The 19,053-nt window shown below is 42.6% G+C and overlaps 2 protein-coding genes across 14 annotated transcripts in view; one reads left to right on the top strand and one right to left on the bottom strand.

The window, feature by feature from the left end:
• LOC107379516 (uncharacterized) lies at window positions 1–13,194 on the top strand. Of its 8 annotated transcripts, XM_070551123.1 has the most exons (11): window positions 268–421; window positions 515–587; window positions 2,758–3,099; window positions 3,254–3,380; window positions 3,554–3,588; window positions 3,680–3,925; window positions 6,726–8,279; window positions 8,673–8,917; window positions 9,638–9,788; window positions 11,989–12,082; window positions 12,291–13,194. In XM_070551123.1, the coding sequence occupies exons 2-7, from the start codon at window positions 524–526 to the stop codon at window positions 6,770–6,772; spliced, it is 861 nt and encodes a 286-aa protein (XP_070407224.1). In that variant the 5' UTR covers window positions 268–421; window positions 515–523; the 3' UTR covers window positions 6,773–8,279; window positions 8,673–8,917; window positions 9,638–9,788; window positions 11,989–12,082; window positions 12,291–13,194. The 8 variants fall into 8 exon arrangements, with proteins under 8 accessions (XP_070407225.1, XP_070407224.1, XP_070407227.1 ...); XM_070551126.1 differs by lacking the exon at window positions 8,673–8,917; XM_070551125.1 differs by lacking the exons at window positions 9,638–9,788; window positions 11,989–12,082; window positions 12,291–13,194 and adding an exon at window positions 8,994–9,629.
• A 453-nt stretch (window positions 13,195–13,647) lies between these two features.
• grik5 (glutamate receptor, ionotropic, kainate 5) overlaps window positions 13,648–19,053 on the bottom strand; it is a 147,550-nt gene continuing 142,144 nt past the window's right edge. For 4 of the 6 annotated variants that reach the window (XM_015950295.3, XM_015950296.3, XM_015950300.3 and 1 more), the window contains one exon: window positions 13,648–19,036. In XM_015950295.3, the coding sequence (XP_015805781.1) occupies window positions 18,422–19,036 (615 nt within the window). In that variant the 3' untranslated portion in view covers window positions 13,648–18,421. The remainder of the gene's footprint in view (window positions 19,037–19,053) is intronic. The other 2 variants (XM_015950299.3, XM_054741103.2) reach the window with 1 other exon arrangement.

Genomic DNA, 19,053 nt, shown 5'->3' with positions numbered 1-19,053 from the left:
AGAAGACTCTGTGTTTTAAGGTTATGAGAATAGTAAGCAATTCATCAGACTTTGTTAGAGTTTGTCCACAAGAGGATGCTGTTGCTAAGATTTGATAATCAGGATGAAACTTTTTACTATCAGAGAAGTTTTTTTTATTATCATGATTTCAGATTGAATCTTGTTGAAGAGGTGTGCAAAGTCCTCCAGTCGTGCGTCGTTTTCTACATTTTAGGGTAAGTTGATTCATTCTCCAACCAGCAGGAAGAACAACCTGCAGGTCCAGGATGCTATTTTTAGCTGAATCAGTCTGAGGGAGCGGATTCACAGTTTTAAACTGATCATTTTAGTTTTCGTTCCTCTTTGCTGATTCTTCTTTTCACTGTGGCGCCGTAAATCCCTCACCTTTCGTCTGTTTTCACTCTGAAAATCGTCTGAATTGGTAAATTTCTTCACAGCGGATTCAAAATGTCCAACCGAATCAGAGGCTTATTATCAAGGAAGGATTTATATTCTGGGTTTCATCTCTTTCTAGATCTCTGCGATGAAAACTTGGACCAGATCATTTCATTTGTTCCTGAAGCTGATTTCTGTCACAGTTTTACCAGGTAAGACGACCTTTTGTAAACTTTGGTAGGTCTGCGTTTTTAAAAAAGATGAATTTACATAAAAGTTCACCCACACATGGAAACAGCACAGTTTAGAATTGTGTTTCAGCCATTTAACCTGGAGTTCAGTGGAAAGTTTATGAACAATCGTTATGGAAATTCATGTTGGTGTGGAACTTCTGACGGTCATCACATGTGATTATTCTGGCAGAAACATTAAAGCCTTAATGAAATGTTCTACTAAATCCACCTAATAACCTTCTATAGACAGCTAAAGGCTAATAAAATGATAAATGATCCGCACTTGTATAGCGCCTCTCAGAGTAAGGACCCCAAAGCGCTTTACACTACAGTGTATCATTCATCCATTCACACACACATTCACACACTGATGGTGATGAGCTACTATGTAGCCACAGCTGCCCTGGGGCGCACTGACAGAGGTGAAAACACCATTGAAGCCATAAAAACAGTATTAAGTTGACTACATACTCACTCTCAAACAATAAACTCATCTCTTAATCTCTGTTTCACTAATCTTGTTATTCAAACTAAATGAACAGATTAATGGTCCATTTGTTCATAACATTTCCACAAGAACCAACCTTAAAGGATCTGAACTTTTCATCTAAGCTGCAATAAATATGCTGCAGAATCAGAATCAGAAATCAGAAAGCTTTACTGCCAGTGCTCCAGCGACCCGAAGCATAGGAATTTGACTCCGCAGCACAGCCTGACCAAGGTTACACACACACACATGTAGACAAAACAGATACAGGCAGACCACGAGAGCAGCCATGAACGGCGCTCATTTCATTTAGATGAAAAGGGGATTACATGAGGATAAATTGGGGGAGGGAAAAAAAGGCATTCCAGAGTTACTCCCGACAGGGCGTGGCTTTGCTATGCAAAAAAAAAAAAAAACCTCAAGCATATAAGCACGAACGTCAACAGTTCACAACATGAGACTCCAGTAGGAAGGCGGGGGGGACTGGGATCCTGTTTCGCCCAGCGAGAGCAGCCATCTAAAGCGCTCATCTACTGTACAGTCACAGGTGGGAGGGAGATCTTGGGAGAAGCGAAGACCACATTGACTCCTTCAGTTGATGACCTCACCAGGCTGAAGTCCACCAATCCGAAGGCGGGGGGTGGGGGTGGGGGTCACAGCATCTGTCTGCATTCCTTCGTGGGGGTTTTAGTTGCTTGCAGCTCAAGGCTACCAGGGCGTCAGATTCAGATAACAAGACTTTGTTTGCGTCAGGCAGAGATAATTTTCCTCTCTGCCTTCAGTCTTTAAACTGATCATTTCCAGTCCTTCAGTGAAGCCAATTTTGGGTTTTTAAACCTGTCCATACCGTCCGGTGACTCTCTCCGAGATGACATCCATTTTGCGCACTAATACTGGTATCGCAGCTAGAACATTGTCCAGCTTATGATTCACCTCGAGTAACGTCCCAGTCTGAGAAGTCTCCACACGGACGGTTCTTTCCGTGGGTGTGGGTCACCCTCCAATCGCTCCCGTATTCTCAAATTTCCAGAAGACCAGATATCCTCCCACTCCAATCAGGAGAAATCCAGTGATCATCAGACCAAATATCCACACGTCTTCGATGTCCTCAATGGACATCTGGGAGAGGCATATGATCTTCCACTCCTTCCAGGAATCCAAAATACATCCCACCGGGTGTGTCCCCTGTGGACATGAGGGAGCCCCCTGCTCCGTTCTCATTGTTGAAAAAATCTTGTCGATCGCATTGAATGACCAGTTTATCAAATCCATGGTTAGTAAAAATAGAGTTTTTCAGAAGAAATGCAGAGAAGCGCTCTGTGGGCAGACAGGACAAAGAGCCTTGGGAAAAAAAGATAAGGGAGGGAACGAGGGAAGCGTCTGTACTCCTTAAGTGCCAGAAGAAGAAGAATTATTGAAATTCTGCATGCTGCACGTTTTTTTTTTTGCATGCTGCACGTTTTTTTTTTTGCATGCTGCACGTTTTTTTTTTGCATGCTGCACGTTTTTTTGCATGCTGCACGTTTTTTTTTTTGCATGCTGCACGTTTTTTTTTTTGCATGCTGCACGGGATTAACTCAAATCAAAACATCAGCTGAACAGTGAATGTCAGATTCGTTTTCTTTCTCATGGCCCTGATCCAATATTATTCATGTTTTCTAGTTCTTCAAGCACAAAAACTTGAGTTCCAGTCTGAAGTGACGGGATACCTCGGCCATGATGTCATCTTGCCGTGCGAGTTAATCCAAGGACAAAATCTGGCCAGCCTCTCTCTGGTTCAATGGAATTTCCAACAGGCAGGAAAAAATAAAACTATTATCCTTGTTTACTCCCCTGATCATGGAATATCTATCCGTGAATCTCCTCTAAAAGGGAGAGTGAAAATTTCAAAGTATTCACTAGTAATTAATAATGTGAGTCAAACGGACCATGGGGCCTACGCCTGTGAGGTCACTATCTTCCCTGGTGGAAAATTTGAAGCAACCATCGCACTTACTGTTGAAGGTGAGTAAGTTAATTACTGTTAAATTATATCAGCTGCATGAATAAATAAAACTTTAGAATTCAGAACGTGCAGGCTCTCCTAAGAGGCCTCATGCTAAACAACATTTAGTAATTATTTAGTATTTATGGCACCTTTGGCATTTGGCTTTCCCAGAGGAAACTCCGGTGGAGTGGGTGGAGACTCGCGCGCTGTCAGCTGAGACCGTTTCAGCGATCGTCACCGGTTCCGTTGTGCTGGTCCTGATTCTGGCAGCCGTAGCGTACTTTGTCCTCATTAGAAGGTAGGACCGTGATGACAATTATTTAACAAACATTCATTAGATATTTTCCCTTTATAACAACAAATACCACATAACCAGATCTGCCCCACTGGTTGTCTTTTTAATTGTTTACATCCTTCCCAGTTTAACGCCGGTTACAAATGTAATCATAACTTTTTTCTTTCCTCCTGAAGAAGTCGCTCGGCCAGGAGGCTCCAAGTCCTCGTAGGTCAGAACAAACACACAAGTCAGCTTTCACACTGCTTTCAAACATCCAGATGCGTTTAGCGGTTTTCTGAAACAAAACTTGTTACTTTCAGACACATCCCGCGATCAGTCAAGCATACTCAGGCCGTCTTTTATCGTGAAGGATCAGGTGAGGTCAGAGTTCATTCAGAGAGTTAACAAAAGACTTAATGGGATGTTTCCTCGCTCACAGGAAGTGGTGTACGCTCCCGTCAAGCCGAAACAACAGTCCAGAGATCCCACTTTTTCTGATGAGAAGCACAAACCCACGGTGCACGCTGATGATGTCACATACTCCAGTGTAAAAGTCCTCTATCAGAGTAATGAGACTATCTGTTTGTAGTTCAGCTCCTTCTGATGCTTACACAGCTGTGCACACCTGCTTCACCCGCTCATACTTGAGTGTCAACAGGATTATAATGAGTGGGTTTTAGCTGCAGATCATTGTTAAAAAGCATCAATAATACATCTAAGGAATGTGTAAAATGTTGCTTCATTTTATTTTAAATTGAAATTTGATCCAAAAATCGAGCTTCTGTCAAAGCGTGTCATTATTTCAGTGACTGATCACCGTCTTACCTGTTTGGTAGACCCGTGCATGTCAATGAAGCCAAAATGCGTGTTGAGATGCACGAAAAAAAGAGGTATGTGTGTCCACAAGCATGAAATGTTTGATTACAGAACGTGAGTATATGTCACGTAGTTCTGAGACCAGGTGCTGCACAAAGGTCCTCATCTGATAAACCAAAAAAAAGAGGAAGAATGGAGGTAAAGCATGGGAGAAGAATGATCAGTTTCCACCATGAAAAGAGAACTAAGCAGGCTCAGTGGCTTCATTATTTGCTGAAATGAAAACATAAAAGTGAAACATAATTAAGATACTTGCAGCAAATTTGGACTTGTTCTCTAAAAGTTAAAACCAGGTCCTGTTGTGTTAGTTTAGTTATATTTAGTGTCTCCATCACAATCCTGTGTGCAGGCATGTTAAAAAAGATGGTTTTAGCAGGTATGCAGTGGTAGTTATGTTTAGCAACTGTACACTACAACAGTAGGGATGACCCGATCCGATCACATGATCGGAAATCTGCCCCGATCACATGATTTCAGACTGGATCGGGACTCGGGCTTTCCTTCCCGATCCAAACCCCGATCCGGACTCGGATACTGGGTTCAAATTACAGGAGAGCAACTTGGTTCTCCTTAAAGGTTGTCAGGCTCCCCTGAAGCCCTTAACTTACACACCCAGACGGAGCACAAAAGAGATCCAGTTTCTACCTTTATTATATTATTTATATGGACTCAGCGTGGTTCTTTTGGGCAGAGATGCGGAGAGCTGCAGGCAGACCGCTGCTGATTCATGAGCTGCGTTCTGCACACGGCCACAGTAACATTTTCTATGTTTCTAAATGGCGTCACCAAAAATATATAATTAACACACAGTCGTTCGTGTCCGTTCATTTTCTCTCTGGTAAGTTATGTCTGTATTTGAGCATGACGTGTGGACGCGCTCGCGCCGCAGCGCTCCTCACCGGCGCAGCCGGGCGGCGCGTCGCACACTCCGATTTTTTTGCGTCCCATGCCCAGAAACGTATCTAAGCATTTTGGGGGTCGAGGCAAAATAGACCCCTGCCAGGTGTTTTAAGTTGAGTGCTATCTGTTTTTATATTAGACTTTTTATATTTGCAATAATTCAATTCAATTCAAGTTTATTTATATAGCGCCAAATCACGACAAGAGTCGTCTCAAGGCACTTCACATAATAAACATTCCAATTCACAGTTCATTAAGCCAATCAGAAATAATGTTTCCTATATAAGGAACCCAGCAAATTGCATCAAGTCACTGACTAGTGTCAGTGACTATACAGCAATCCTCATACTAAGCAAGCATGCAGCGACAGTGGAGAGGAAAACTCCCGTGTTTTTTGCATTAAATCCCTCTCACATGAAGCAACCTCTTCTGTTTTATTCTTGACATTTTCAGTACCTTCCACAATGAGCCGTTTCAGGACTCTGTCTCTTTATGAAGAGCAGCTAGAGTTTGCCACACCCACCCCTCCCCTACTCAGGCTGCTATAAGCTGAGAAGCTCAGATATCTTGGAGGAGCTCAGAGTAGAGCTGCTGCTCCTCTAGGTCAGAGGTGTTTGTGAGCAAAATTTTTAACAACTTGTTTTAGGCAGAACATTTCTGAAACCAAACACATAGTGCCTTTTTTATCTCCACCTGAACCAGTCCACATGTAACCCCTCTGATCTTTATTAAGGTAGCGCGACTCAGGGTTGCGAATGACCACAGTCACCAATTCTTGTCATGTGTCTTTGCCTATGTATGTCTGATCTCAGAAATGTGTGTACTGAAACTCTAATTTCCTTCTGGGATTAATAAAGTATCTTTGAACTTGAATTGAATTTGAATATTTGGAGTTTTTATACAGGCAGCAGACCCACATGGCAGCACAAAAGGATAAAAAAGTGAGTAGTTTAGGATGCACCGGGGCAGTTTCATGTCAAACGGAAACAGATCGGGATGAGTCAGTCAGATTATTTTTAATCTGTGCGTGTTAAATTAAATGACTACCAAAGTACTGGTACGGGTACTCCGGCTTCCTCCCACGGTCCAAAAACATGACGGTTAGGTTAATTGGTCTGTCTAAATTGTCCTTAGGTGTGAGTGTGTGCGTGTGTGTGTGTGTGTGTGTGTGTGTGTGTGTGTGTGTGTGTGTGTGTGTGTGTGTGTGTGCATGATTGTTTGTCCTGTGTGTCTCTGTGTTGCCCTGCGATGGACTGGCTCTCTGTCCAGAGTGACCGCTGGAGATAGGCACCAGCCCCCCTACGACCCTACGTGGACAAGCAGGTTCAGACAATGGATGGATGGATGGATGGATGGATGGATGGATGCATGGATGGATGGATGGATGGATGCATGGATGGATGGATGGATGGATGGATGGATGCATGGATGGATGGATGGATGGATAGATGGATGCATGGATGGATGGATTCAGAACATGCAGGCTCTCCTAAGAGGCCTCATGCTAATCAACATTTAGTAAATATTTAGCATTTTACCTCATAATCTAAATTCATTCCATATGGCATCTTTGGCATTTGGCTTTCCCAGAAAAAATTTCCGGTGGAGCGGGTGGAGACTCGTGTGTTGTCAGCTGAGACCGTCATCATTGGTTCCGTTCTGCTGGTCCTGGTTCTGGCTGCCGTAGCGTACTTTCTCCATATTAGAAGGTAGGACTGAGTTTACTCGTGTCTGTGGGATTTTTTTTACCTTCAGCTCGGGAATGTGAGTTTTCCCGTTGGCATTTTGTTCTTTTTCTAACCCAGTTAGGAGTAGAAATGTCTTTTTTTTTTCCTCTTGAAGACGTGGCCCTGCCAGGATGCTCGGAAATGAGAAGAACAAACGCAAAAGTCTGTTTTCATACATCTTAAAAGAACCGCCACGTCTATCAGATGAGTCTCGCCGTCAGACAAGCACGATCAGACCGTGTTTTACCCTAAAAGATCAGATGAGTTCAGATATCTTGTGATTTCAAAGGAAACTTTTGCGTTAATTAAAGAAAAATGAAGTTTTTCCATTTCAGATGTGGCGAATTCTCAAATCAAACTGAATCAATCCAAGAATCCATCATTTATTTGTGTTTTTGTGTTTGACAGATGTTTTCTTCCAAAGTGACTTACACAGTGGTGAGGCAGGTGGGTGAGGTGTGGTGCCCGAGGACACAACAACTGCAACGGGGCTCAAGCCGGCAACCCTCCAGCCATGGAGCGGCTGTGGGCTGTTAGCTCCTCCGCCACCAGCCCCCCTCGAATCAGCTCAACGTGAAAGGCACACGGTGCAGGTTGATGACATCATACATCACATTCCTCTGGAGAGCATGAACATAAAACAAAAACGTTGTAATTCTTTCGTTTACTCACTGAAATGTGAAACTCCTAAAAGCAGGTTTGTGCAGGATTTGGGTCAAGGTTGGGCTGTGCCTCTAACAGCAGCTGAAACAGGCTTTCTGCAAGTTCACACATCGTCATAAAGATAAAGCACAGACGCTAATTCCTGTTATGGTTTCAAACCAGCGTATCACCATAGCTCCTCTTATCCTACCACCAAACAGACCTTGGCTAAACATTGTGACAGTTTTCAAAAAATCTCTCATTTGAGAAAAAGAAAAGAGGAAGATTGGAGGCAAAACATGTAAGAAGCAGAATTAGTTTGCACCATGAAAAGGGAACTAAGCAGGGCCAAGCCACAAGATAAGAATATTTGGACTTAACCCTTAGCCTGCCAGCTCAACCCAGAGCCTTTCTGTCCCTGCATCAAAGCATTAAACGAACTTAACAAGGGAAAAAATAGCAAAACAAGAAATGGTCTTAAAGAGATGATGATGGTGCGTCTGTGGTGAATGGCAGCTTTTTGAACAGTGGGGCTAATTGTACTATTCTGGTCTGCATGTTTATTTCTTTTTTTAACCAATGCTACTCATCTAAAAATCTGTTATTTCTGTTTGCTGTCTGGGATAATAGTTTTAGTCAGCATGCTGAGCAGGTTTATCTGCAGCATCTGTGGGCATGTTCATGGCTCGACCACCTGAGGGCGCTGTTGCTAAGGTGACCAAGATCCCAACTCGCCTACTCAATGTGTAACAACGTGACACTCCCACGCAACGAGGTAAAATAAATAAGAAGTAAAAGAAAATGTTTATTCTGCCTTACAGCTCTGTTATATATACTATATTATTATTATTATTATTATTATTATTATTATTATTATTATTGTGACAGTTTTTGTTGCTATTATTATTATTGCTGTTGTTGTTGTTGTTGTTATTAGTGTTGTTGTTGTTATTATTATTAATATTATTATTATATATTTCACGTCTATTTCAATTCACGCTGAACAAGCAAACAGCAAAAGCTTTACTTTTTCTCAACTTACCGTAACTTACCTCAGGCTGATTGGACCTTCTGCAGCGGCTCTGAATGACGTTAGCAGAAATTATTTTAAACCATCGACTCCTTTTGTTGTTGTTTCATCCATTTTTGGCCGCGTATCCGGGGTCAGGTCGCGGTGGCAGCAGCTTAAGCAGGGAGGCAGACTTTCCTCTCCCCAGCCACTTGGGACAGCTCTTCAGGGGAATCAGCGTTCCCTGGCCAGCGAGAGACATCGTCCCTCCAGCGTGTCCTGGGTCTTCCTTTAGGGTCTTCTCCCGGTTGGACGTGCCTGCAAAACCTCTCCAGGGAAGCATCCAGGAGGCATCCTAATCAGATGCCCGAGCCACCTTAACTATCCAAAGCTTGCAACCATAGGTGAGGGTAGGAACGTAGATCGACCGGTAAATCGAGAACTTTGCCTTTTGACTCAGCTCTCTCTTCACCACGACAGACCGGTACAACGCCCGCATCACTGCAGATGCAGCACCAATCCACCTATCGCTCTCACTCTACAGCTTTCCTTCACTCGCAAACAAAACCCTGAGATACTTAAACTCCTCCACTTGAGGCAGGACCTCATCCCTGACCCGAAGAAGGCATTCTACCCTTTTCTGATTAATCTATTGTTGATGTTATGATCTTTGATAGTTGTCATTGTAATATTATTTATTATAGTGCAGGAAAGATTCATATATGTTCTCATTAGTAATAACATATTTATAACTAAGTATTAAACATATGATGGCTCTGGGATTTGTATAAAACATGAGCGTGTTTTATTTTGATAGGCTTGTTTATGACAAGGTGTTAGGATTGAAAAAGCATTAGCTTCACTCCCTTCGGACTGACTTTTTTCTCTTCTATTTGATTATATCCTTTTGTTCAATATGATTGTTTGTAAAAATCATTGCCTTAAGTTCAAATAAACGTGTCAATCAATCAAACAAAGATAGACCTAAAATGAAAAATGCAGGTTCAGGAAGCTTTTCAGAGTTTCCATTGAACATTTGCACATAATTTCCACAACAGAAGGACACTAAAAGTACCAGAAACATTGTTATATCTATTTATTTTTATTTTTAATTAATTTTCCAGGGTGCGGTAGTTAGCGCTGTTGCTTTGCAGCAAAGAGGTCCTGGGTACACATTCCAGCCTGGAGTAAGGAGATTGCAAGTTCTCCCTGTGCATGCACGGGTTCTCTCCGGGTGCTCCGGGTTCCTCCCGCAGTCCATAAAAATGCTGTCAGGTTGGTTTGTCTCTCTAAAATTGTCTTTAAGTGTGAGTGTCTGTGTGCATGATTGTTTGTCCTGTGTGTCATTGTGTTGCCCTGTGAGGAACTGGCAACCTGTCCAGGGTGTACCCCGCCTCTTTGCCCAGTGACAGCTGGAGATAGGCACTCGTTTTTATCGGATTCCTCGTCGTGACATGAAAAAGGACTCTGAGAAACATCACAAACACTTAATCTTTATGCTTTCAAACACCATGAATTGTTGCATTAAAAGAATAGAGACGGTGGGGTGATGCTGCCCTCCAGTGTCTGAAAGCTGGTACTACATGTTTGTTTTTTGTTTTTTTACATTTAGCATCCTTATCTTAATGCCTCTTATTCTTAATGAAGCTATTTAAAAAGTCTTAATCTTTCTTTTTGTCCTCTTAGGAATATTAATGTTAAGGAGGAGAATGTTGAGGAGTTTAAAGGTTAAAGGTTAAAATAATTACTTAGTTGAAACACTTCTTTTAAATTCTGTTTTCTTGCCTTGAAAGAACAGGGAATTGGCGCTCTCTGCCGGCAAAACACAAGAACTACACTTTGTGACCTCCATGTTTATTGGTGCTGTAACTCATAGAGAAATAATTAACATTGAGAAAATATTTAAAAATAAAAAGTCCAATGACTGTTTAGTTAAAAGTATATTAGAATATATAGTGCAACCTTTTAAACATATTTGTAACTTTTTGTAATCAGCTCTTTAACTCCAGCAGATAAGATACACCCCCCCCCCTCATAAACCCTCTCCTTGAACTCTCCATATATTTAATTTTTATAAAGCTGACACTTTAGTCACTTTATTCACTTACTCAGTGTTTTTTGCATATTTTACTGATTATATCCATCTTCTTGCCGCTTTATTACTTTTCTTAGTGCCTATTTATTCGATGTTCGTATGTCCAACGTCATGCTGCTCTGCTGTTATTTTTTTCATTGCCCCTCGGGGATAAATAAAGCTTTTCTGATTCTGATTTATCCTTTCAAACTGGTGTGTTTCCTTCACAAATGAAGATAGCAAAAGCAATTCCAATCCATTAAAACGGAGATAGATGTCATTTTACCCATTACAGATGTCATTTTACCCAATACCTCTACTCCCACAGTTCTCAAAAATTTTAGAAAAGTTATTTGTTAATAGACTTGATAAATATATTAAGAAGCATAATCTTTAGAGCGAAAAGGTCCACATTGATGGCAGTGATGAAACTTGTAGAAGGGATATCTTTTGAATAGATAATAAGGAGTATACTATCTGTGTTTTTATAGATTTAAAAAAGGTGTTTGATACAATTGATCATTCCATATTAATGGACAAACTAGAGAGATATGGCATAAGTGGGATAGCATACAAGTGGATGAAAAGTTATCTAAATGACAGATGTCAAAAAGTCGAAATTAATAATTTAAAATCTAAGCAGTTGAAGGTAACTTGTGGTGTTCCTCAGGGCTCTGTGTTGGGCCCTAAATTATTTATATTATATATATAAATGACTTATATAGTGTTTTCAAACTGTTAAAATGTGTGTTGTTTGCTGTTGATACCACTTTGTATTACTCAGGAAAAATCTAGAACAGATTCTGACTACAGTGAAAAAGGAGTTAAATTTATTAAAAGACTGGTTTGATATGAATAAGTTATCGTTAAATATAAAGAAAACAAATTTGATTATTTTTGGCACTAGACAAATGAAGAATGTATCTAAAATCAGGGTCAATGGAACTGAAATAGAAAGTTCCCTCTGGGATTAATAAAGTATCTTTGATTGATTTGATTGATTGATTGATTAATTGATTGTGTACGAAAATACATTTCTTGAAGTGATACTTGATGATAAGCTGAGTTGGAAGTCTCATATAAACCATGTGGAAACAAAAATGTCAAAAATCATTGCTATTCTCTACAAAACAAAGCATGCACTGAACAAGAAGGTTGAAGAACAAGGGGTGGGCATGCTAGTTGCCCCCCATCTTGGTGCCTGTACGTTGGGGTTTACACCAGTGAATGAGAGGGTAGCCTCCCTCCGCCTACGTGTGGGGGGACGGGTTCTGACTGTGGTCTGTGCTTATGCACCAAGTCCAAGGGGATCAGCTGATAAAACACAAAAGTTACAAAGAGAACTTTTGGTTTTGTTCTTTCTTGACATGAATTGCAATCCCACTCCCTATTTATCTGCAGAAACTGCAACGTGTCCTAATCAAGTAATCATGAAGTTCTTCTCTTCCTGCCTAATTACTGCTGAGATGTTCTGCAAACATCTCATCAGCTCATCGTGAGTTGTTACTGACTGAACAAATATTTTTCTGGTTTTAAACCAACCTTTTGATGTCCTTTGCATTTATGCAAAGAGGTTCAGTTTTGTTCATATTTTATTAAACTGATACAAACAACTTCAGATAAACTAATAAAACGTTATGTAAAGTTTATAAGATGATTTTCTTGTCTTTTCCACCCTGATTTGTGTTTGTGATGTTTTACAGACTAGAGAGCTGGCGTCCCACCTGGTGGCCATACGCCTCCTCAGCCATGACGTCACCGGTTCATCTGAGAAATGTTCTCCTTCAGGTTCCGGCAAAGGAAACAAAACTTTCATCATCGTAGTCTTTTTACAGCTATTGCGTAATTATTTGTGAGATAATATTTTAAATCACTCACTGATGATTTGGGATGTGAAAAAGTCCTGCATCCTGCAGACTTTCCATTTGAACCGTTGTTGGCAAGTCCGTGGACCATTTCTACAGCAGAACCAATTGGATCTTAATTCTCATGAAGATGGTGTAGGAGCCAAGAGCTGTGTTTGTGTGCGTGATGTTTAATATCCTGTTTTCAGTCCAGTTTGCATAATTTCCAGTAAGACTAACATTTATCTGAATGTTTATCGGAAGTCAAGAGCAGCAGATGGTTCCTGTCTTGTTGCATGGGTTGCTGGGAAAGACTCCTCAAACACTTCCCAAGTCGTGTATGTGAGACCCATTTCCTAAGCTATACAGGAGCGACGTCAGTAAAAAGAGTAAGTGGGGTCGCATTTTCGGTGTAAGCAGGCTTTTCTGAGCTGGAGCCGGAGGCCCTGTGCGCTCTGGCTGAACGCGTCCCAAGTTACTGCTGATGTATTGCTGAACTGTACAAATAAAAAGCCCCACGCTGTAAGGACAAAGTTGTCTCATTCTCTTGTGTTTTGATAAGGAAAAGAACCACAATGGATTCCTACTTCTCTCCCAGAACAGAAACATGTGTTATGGCTGGTGCCGTTTATGTTTTTATTTCATTTCTCACTTCTCTGTTTTTTTACTCTAGGCTCCCTAGACAGCCTGGAGCGTAACAAGTGGGGGCTCGTCCGGGATCTTAAGATCCCTCATTCTTCCTGGAGACGTGCTCTTCCTCTGGGTGTTTGTGTTATTTTGGGTGTGGAATGTGGGAGGTGACACATCATCTGTGGATTTGAAGACGGCTCAACCAAACCAATTTTTCTGTAGGGGCAGTGGACCGAGCTTCGCTCTCGCTGCTTCGAGGTGCTGTGGATCCAGAAGCCTAGCTGTATCACCCTCAGTGGCCCCGCCTCCTGTCATCTCTGCTGACGTGGCTACACCTATGGTGGATACTGGCTGGCCTTCCATTAACCCTGTAGGGTAATTTTAGCACATACTGCCTCAAGAAAAGGATTTTAAAATATGAAAAAGTAGCAAAATATCACTTTAAATTTTCTATGGTCACATAATTCAATGAGTCTTTTTCTATTAGTAAAATACTACAAACTATGGCTCGTATCAGGGTTTGTATCACTCAGATGTAGGGAGTTACTTTTCCAGTTTAGAGACCATCACAGAAACATCACAGAAGGATGGTTGGAATATTTTTTAATCCAAAACTTTGTGTGTCAATCTTTGAACAACAGGTGGAAGTCTCTGAGGAACCTCCTAACGTCACCCACAAGCACACGACAGAGCTTCAGACTCCTCAGTAGGAATAATAATCATCACTGTTTAGAATCCATTTGGCACTAATATAGAAATATGAAAAGATTCCTAAGAAAATAACATAAAAGTAAAGAAATGTTTTGTTTGGTGGGGCGACTGTTCAGACTCCATTTGCTTAGTGGCCCTCCCTCCCCTTAGAGTTTTTTTTCTTTTTCTTAGGCTAAACTTTGCAGGTCCGGGTGCGTTTTTAGGTGAAGTTTCCAGTCGGGCGCTCGTGTGCTTTTGTCATAAACTAAAGAAAACACACGAAGAGGCTTTCAGATGTCAGACAACAAAAGAATCAAGAGACACAGATGTGTGTGTGTGTGTGTGTGTGTGTGTGTGTGTGCGTGCGTGCGTGTGTGTGTGCGTGCGTGCGTGCGTGCGTGCGTGTGTGTGTGTGTGTGTGTGTGTGTGTGCGTGCGTGCGTGTGTGTGTGCGTGCGTGCGTGCGTGCGTGCGTGTGTGTGTGTGTACTGTGGAAAGGTATTAGCTCACGTTGCTTCGTCGGCATTCTTGACAAAGGCAGAAGTAACCAGAACTAAAGACAGAAGCATCAAATCCAGCTTTCACAGAAATAAGCGTAACGTGTGCAAACATTGTTATCATCCTCATCAGCATCACAAAGGTGTCGACAAATCTTCATCACTGCAAAGTGCATGGTCTCTTGCGGGGATGTAATGCTAGCACAAAGAACAACTGCAGCTTTCAGAGGGATGTAGAAATGATGGACCGGTGGTTTTTGTAAATCATTTCAAACCAGCGAGCGCCCTTCTTTGTTTAGTAAGTTCTGCTGCTTAAGCAGATCTCAGCTGATAGCAGGACACTCTGGTTAAATGTTAAAGCTGTTCCTATTCTTCACGCTCCGGAGATGCTCTGAGATGATAGCTTTGTGAAAACAAAAGGGAGATATTGATGTCGCCACGCAGAGCAGGAAAACAACAGCTTCCAAGAACCGGGAGCAAACAGGTGAAGCATTAGGGCTGTTTGGACATCCAGCCGTAAAAGAATTAAACATTAAGAAAACCACAAAGAAAACAGCGGGATGATCAGAATCAGGTAACAGTTTCCATTAAACGTTTTGCATCCGTGAACTCTGAGGTCTCCGACGCCATCCTCCCTTGAACTCACTAATCAGACAGACTTTCTGTAAACGCTGAGAACATGAACTACACGTGAATACTGAGTCATCCATCAAGGAGACGTCTGGGAACTGAATCAGCAGCAGGTTTTAGAAGCATTTAGTCGCAGCCTGCAGAAGAAAAACATGAATAAAATGCATAATATTAAACTAGTTTAGTTTCTGGAAATGACGAATGAGACCAAAACAGAGTTTATCGCTTCTGACTTCAAATCCAAGTTAAGTGAGAAACAGTTTACATTTGTTATTTTTGAAAAACTATTGGTCACTCTGAGTTTCACATGCAGTGAAAATTGTCTTCTGCCCCTATTTCCTGTGTTAGCCGCGTTAGAAAACAGATAAACACTCGGATTGGAAAAGCCAGTCCGATCCGCGTCACACTTTAAATCTGCGTTCACCCAGCTTGTCTCACGACAGGTAAAGCTTGATTCAGCGTCGAGGAGAGAGCAGAGCACGTCTGGGCTAACAGAAGCTAACTGTTAGCGTTAGTAACTCCACCACACAGCAGAACTCCTCCAGGCGTGTTTTATTTGTAAAGGTAAAACATCAACGTTGCGGAATAAACAGAGCCAGTGGTAGAGTTGTGTTGGTGTTAGCCAATCAGAGGAGAGATGCCCTTCATTTGTACTAGAGACAACTTGGTCTTTAACAAACTCAAACCCTAATTTACAGAAAACAAAAAGCTAATAATAATCCCAGTTTTGCTAATCTGGATCTGAGTCTGCTAACGGTAATCTGTGGTGTTGGACACACAAACCCTCCCCGTTACCGATCCTCTGTAAATCCTGCATGATCCTGGCTTCTGGCACGCGTCCACGTGAATAATCCTAACGTTTTATTCTAAAACAGAAAACTAGTGCAACATTTTTATGACAACAACACACACTAAACTGCATTTGGGTGGCGGAAATAACCGGACGGTCCAAATAACAAAACAGCTGCACCCTGCAGCTGGAAGCAGATGTGAGTAATGGTGCGTTGTTGGGAATTATCACAGGCACATTTACACCGGATAGTGTGAAAAAAAAGTTTTTGGTCTTTTCCTCAACTATCAGAAACATACACATACATGACATCATGTAATATCTGCGGTTTTGTGTCGGCTCGGTTCAGTTCCAGTTATCTGGAATGAAGGAGGCAACGATTATCATAAAGAAATGTTTATAATCTCTCTTTCTTTGTGCTTCCATAAATAATGCTGTTCATGTTGTCGGTGATGCAGGCATCCATCCATGCTGTCGTCTGTATGAAGCCTCATCTTTTCCCTGTTATATCAGTTGAGAGCAGATGTCAGAACATACAATCACGTAAACAAACACACATCCAACCTGACGTCATCTGGCCAAGATTGAGATAGGAAGGGTTTTAGATGCTATTGTGACACATTTTTCATGAATCTGAGCTCCTCCACTGATTACAGACTGCACCAGTTGTGTTTGCTGATCGTATCCCATAAATCATCAGCCACAGTGTGTTCAGACTGAGAAAAAGGTTAAAAAGATAAAAATCCACTTGGCTAATTTATAGATCAACGGGAGCATTACAATCTGACAGATGTGATAAACAACGCTGATCGTCTCATTACAGGTCAAGGTCCTGCTGGGAAACGTGAGGCAGAATTCATGATGAGGTAACTCTGACAAAAACAGCCCGCCTAAACGCTGCTGCCGCCTGAGCCACGTTATCCCAGACAGCCTTCAACACGTCCCCGTCTGAATCCAGTCAAGCATCTGCAGGATTCACGACAGCTCCATAATCCCAGAGACTCTGCTGCCAGCATCCTGTGACCTCCCCCAGCCTTGGGTTAAAATTGTTTAAATCGTAGAAAAGTACATATTTGTTCAATTTTTTACTGGCTGGTTGTTTTATTCAAACAATGTGTCCTCAGCACAGAGGGGAGTAATTAGGCGATCAAAAGCTGGAAGCAGTATCGACGTGGCTGAGTTAAGTCCATCACGCTGGCAGGAGCTGCCGCGGTGGACGGCCAAGAAGGTCTGTTCAGAAATGAGTAGAGAAGCGGCTGCAGCCTGCTGGCGATCTAACAAGTCCCTTAAAGATGCCCAGAATTAACAGATCTAGAAATAAAATAAACTCAGAGACGGATTTCTCATTCAGGAGTTTTTGTTTTACTTTGTTCTGTTTTTTTCACTTTTCCCTTCCTCTCTGTCTTGTTCCTCCAGCTCGCCCGGTTTGTTTCATCTATGCAGGACGAACAACGGTTGGGAAGGATAAAAAACGTGAAAGCTTGGCGAGTATTACTTGGGATAACGAGGGGCGATAATTTCACTTTTCAAAGCTTCTCACTCTGCTGCGTCTTCTTTTGGGGCGGTCTGATTAGCTAACATTAGCAGGATATCGTTTTGTTTTTCTCTTTGCTGGAGACAAGCTCCCTGTTGAGCTATCAGAGACAAACGCGCAGATTTTAAAGAGAAAGTTCTTTTTTTTTAACTTGTTATTTTTTTAATATAATCAGTCACTCTGAGTTTCATATGAACGTGAAAATAGTCTTCTACCTCTATTTCCTACATTAGCCGTAGTTGTAAAATAGACGGGGAAATGCTTGGATTTATGTCACATTAAAAATTAGCATTCATGGACTCGTCCGTGTTGTTGATTTAGCATCCAGGAGAGAGTAGAGCACAGCTCAGCTAATAGAAGCTAACCGTTAGCATTAGCAACTCCACCACACGGCAGAACTCCTTCAGGCTTGTGTTATTTGTGGAATAAGAAGATCAACGCTGCAATGCAATCAGAGTCAGTGGTAGAGTCACTTTGCTGTTAGCCAATCAGGGGTGAGACAATCTGATTATCAGGAAGTAAGTCCTCCAGCTAACTATTAATTCCTGAAACAGAAGAGCAAGAGCTTTTTGTCGTCTCACAAGTCATTCATTTATACTAGAGAACTCTGCAAATGTATCAAAAACGAGTGAACTTGGTCTTTAAAAACCAGGTTGAAGAAATGAAGGCCGGTGCTTTTCTCCCTCTACTATTCTGAATTGTCTTGACGTGTTTTTATCAAACTTTCCTCCAAAAAGCGGCTTCGGAGCACAGGAAGAGACACACAAGTCCAACAACTGTCACGTTTCTTAGTATAATCCACCAAAGTGTCACACATAGTCTGCATTTATTCCCACTTAGAATGATCGTAACAAAACAAACGACAAAAGAAAAGTAAGAAACAACAGGAAATTATTCTCTGGAAGTTTTCTGAGTCGCTGTTCTGAAGCCAGTGTGTCCTCAAAGAGTTGGTCGACTCACGGCAAAATGTCTGACAGAAAACCGGGTCCCTCGGGTCGGAGAGAGGAGAGCGTAAGATCCTTCCGTCGAGTTCACTTCCTTGGATTTGTCCAAAAAGAGCCGAACGTCAAACCAAACAGTTTAACTCCTGATCGGTCCTGTTTCTGATGACTAAAGGAACTTTTATAGGCATCACATTCATTCTCCTCTTCATCAACTTCTCCTCATCATCACCCACATTCCCCCCCCCCCCCCCCCCCCCCAGGCAGGTGAGACTGCACTCATTTCTGGTTGACCAGCAGGTCTGTGTTGTTGCTGCTCTGAGGAGGAAGAATGGGTCGAGGGGAATGAGATGGGGGGCTGCTAGGTAGTCCTCTAGGGCTCGACCCCCCTCCGCCCTCGCTGTCTGTGTTGGATGAGGATGGGGGTGGGGGAGGGGCTAGTCTGGGAAGGGGGGCGGATGAAGGTGGGATTCTTGTCGAGGCTGATCCTATACTGCTGCCTGATCTGAGGCTCTGGATCCGTCTGCACTCCTGACAGATCCTCACATGGGCGCAGCTGCGAGCGGGCAGCGTCACAGGAGTGGGGGCAGGGGGAGGCGGGGTGGTGTTGGCTCCCAGCGGATCATCTAGGATCCGTTGGGGACCAGGGCCCAGATCTGGCAGTCCTGTGCCTCCCGCTCCACCGGTCAGAGGGCCAGCTCCGCTGTACAGCTTGCCGTTGCTGAGCCGCGTCTCTCGGACCAGCCGCAGGGGCCGCGGGGCCCCGAGAGCGATGCGGGTGGGGTGGCGTAAGGCCGCGGAACCGCTCAGGGGCCGACGGCGGCGCAGCCGAGAGCTCTTCCTACAGGAGACGGCGTTTCGGAACTCTGTGATCATCTCTTGACAAACAGACACCTGGAGGAGAAAAAGGA

This window comes from Nothobranchius furzeri, chromosome 5 (assembly GCF_043380555.1).
Source record: "Nothobranchius furzeri strain GRZ-AD chromosome 5, NfurGRZ-RIMD1, whole genome shotgun sequence".
NCBI lineage: Eukaryota > Metazoa > Chordata > Actinopteri > Cyprinodontiformes > Nothobranchiidae > Nothobranchius > Nothobranchius furzeri.
Note: the sequence above shows the minus strand (reverse complement) of the source record. Positions and strands in the feature narration are given on the sequence as shown.

What these genes read in the sequence shown, in the direction of transcription:
- LOC107379516 (XM_070551126.1), top strand. Translation starts at nt 524, where the DNA reads ATGAAAACTTGGACCAGATCATTTCATTTGTTCCTGAAGCTGATTTCT. An exon ending in CATCGCACTTACTGTTGAAG is followed by an intron (nt 3,100 to 3,253) that starts GTGAGTAAGTTA and finishes TGGCTTTCCCAG; the next exon opens with AGGAAACTCCGGTGGAGTGG. An exon ending in TACTTTGTCCTCATTAGAAG is followed by an intron (nt 3,381 to 3,553) that starts GTAGGACCGTGA and finishes TTCCTCCTGAAG; the next exon opens with AAGTCGCTCGGCCAGGAGGC.